Raw genomic sequence first — 2,529 nt, 5'->3', positions numbered from 1 at the left:
ACCCCCCTGACCAATTGCGGCTGCACCAGCAACGGCATCTATTACCAGGTTTGGGATGGGCGTGGGAGGCCCAGGGCGCAGAGCAGAGTCAACCAGGGCTGAAAACCAGAACTTCTCCCTCTTCCTTTTTCAGATGGGTGACAGCTTTGTGGCCGAGGACTGCTCTCAGCGCTGCACCTGTGCCCGCCCGGGGACCCTGCTGTGTGAGCCCTTTGGCTGCAGCACTGGGGAGACCTGTGCCTTAGGGAATCTCACCCGTGGCTGCTTCCAAGGTGGGCCTGAGCCGCCATAGCTCTAGGCTGCTCTGCATGTTTCTAGGCTGAGGATAAATCCTCCCTGTCCTCTCCCTGGCACCTTCCACAGTGATACCAGGAAGTTTGTCCCTCCCTTTTAGAGAGCAACAAAGGGAAAGGACCCATTGCTCCCTAAGCATCTATTGCCTGCCTGGCACTGGCCACACTCCTCCCTGCCATTAGGTAGCTTCCCGTCATCCTCTCTGGTCCTCACTTCAGGCCTTGTGGTTAACATAGTACCCAACTTTATAGGTAACAAAGACGGAGGACAGAGAGGTGAAATAATTTTCCCAATGCCCAGGGCTCCTGAGGGTAGGGTCAGGACTGGGAGCCAGGCCAGCTGAGTCCTGGCCAGTCTCTGGTGGCTGCTGCTTTCTTTCCTGAGGTCTCACCCCTAGCCAGGCTGCGTGTGTCCTCCCAGGACCCCTTCTCACAATCCCCTCCATCCTACAGAAAGCCCATGTCTACCCAACCCCTGTCAGAACGAGGGACGGTGTCGGGAGCAAGGAGCCAGCTTCACCTGTGAATGTGACCTAGGCTACGGCGGAGACCTCTGCTCAGAGCCTCAGGATGTCCCGCCCCCTGGGATGCCAGGTGAGAGCTGCATCCCAGGCCCCATAGCCCCGAAGCTCCTTCCTCACCAGCAACTGCCCCAGGGTAATTCTGTAATGTTAACATAAAGTATGATAACTATTATGCATCATCTACTACAATCTCTATGAAGAGATACAGATCATATATAACATAAATATCATATATAGGTGCTTCTCAGTTTATGATAGAGTTACATTCCAATAAACCCATCATAAAGACAAAAAATCATGAAGTCAAACAAGTCATGGTAAGTCGGGGACCACCTGTATATTATTTATATTATATTAGGAATCACATTATAATTGATTCCTAGCGATCAGCAGGACGGGAAAGTTCAAAGACTCAGTCCCTGGGTCCAGCTCCTATTCACCTACTCTGGAGCCTCCTCTCTGAACCCCAGCCCCCGTATCTGCACCGCGTATGCCTCACTCCTGCGTTGTCTCTCTCCTGTATTCCCTCTATGCCCCTTCAGTACCTTTTATTTTTCCCTAGCCAAACTGTAGTTCTCTGGAAACTCCGAGCCCATGGTGCTCTTGACTTTATCTTGCCTAAAGCTTGGGTGACATTCCAGAACTTCCTTCTCTGGAGATCTGAATTCAGTAGTTGGAGGGGGCTCAGAATCTGCTTTTTCAGGACCAGCATATGGTGTAATGGTTATATCACTGGACTCCCACACGGCCAATTGTGGTTCTAGTCCTGGACCTGGTGGCTTGAAACTCATGCCAGGCGCGTGTGTGTGTGCCCAAAATCCCGAAAAGAGAGTGGAGAAGGGATTGCAGCATGGCCATCTCCCCTGGGGGGTAATATTTCTCACTTTCTGTCTCTCTGGTGAGCACATGGGAGCTATAGCAAAAATTTCTCAAAAAAAAAAAAAAAGGAAGAAAAAAGAAAAGAAAGAAAGAAATCTCTTTTCTGTAAGTACTCAGGTGACTGCAGGCAAAGAATTCCAGGGCTACCCTGAGAAACACTGGCCGAGATGGTACCCCAGACTCCAGGGGACCGGCACGATGAGCATCCCCCTAACAGGCTTATGAGAGTTGTCTGGAAACAGAAAGGGTTTCTGGAGTGCAGGTGGCACCAAGGCCTCAGAGTCCCTGTGACTGACAGCCTCCTGCAGGGAGGACCAGCCACACCTGGGTATTTGGGGAGATGAAGTCCCTCAGGGGTGGGGCGGCAGCCAAGGACAGGAAGGCAGTGCCTGCTCCTCCACCCCTCCTAACCCCATGCCCATTTCTCTTCCTTGCACAAAGAAGCATCCTTTTTTGTGCCCATGCTGCTGGGAATGCTGGTGCCCTCCGTGGTCCTAGTGCTGACCGTGACCAGAAAGTACATTTACAGAATGAGGAGGAGGAAGTGAGTCTTGGGAAGGGCTGAAGAGGGGTGCATAGGGGTGATTAAACAGGGGAGTGGGCCAGGGCTTTGGAAAATAGAATGCCATACACAGACCCAGGTCTCTTCCCCACCACCTCTAGAGGGAGAACGCAGAGGCAGAAGAGAGAGAGGCTGACAGGAACAGGTGAGAACCAACCCACCGTCCAGAACCTCAGGGACCTAAGCCGCCTTGAACACAGGCTTTCTCACTTTCTTCCAGATGTTGTTCCAGAGCGTGCCTTCAAAGTCACTCAGTTTTGAGTGGTCAAGC

The 2,529-nt window shown here is 52.1% G+C and overlaps 1 protein-coding gene across 1 annotated transcript in view; it reads left to right on the top strand.

The window, feature by feature from the left end:
- The window catches only part of ZAN (zonadhesin), a 57,363-nt gene extending 54,834 nt beyond the window's left edge, over positions 1-2,529 (top strand). The window contains 2 exon segments of the mRNA XM_027774660.1: positions 2,138-2,240; positions 2,360-2,529. Of these exon segments, the coding sequence (XP_027630461.1) occupies positions 2,138-2,240; positions 2,360-2,519 (263 nt within the window). The 3' untranslated portion in view covers positions 2,520-2,529.

This window comes from Tupaia chinensis, unplaced genomic scaffold (assembly GCF_000334495.1).
Source record: "Tupaia chinensis unplaced genomic scaffold, TupChi_1.0 Scaffold000465_1, whole genome shotgun sequence".
NCBI classification, from domain to species: domain Eukaryota; kingdom Metazoa; phylum Chordata; class Mammalia; order Scandentia; family Tupaiidae; genus Tupaia; species Tupaia belangeri.
Note: the sequence above shows the minus strand (reverse complement) of the source record. Positions and strands in the feature narration are given on the sequence as shown.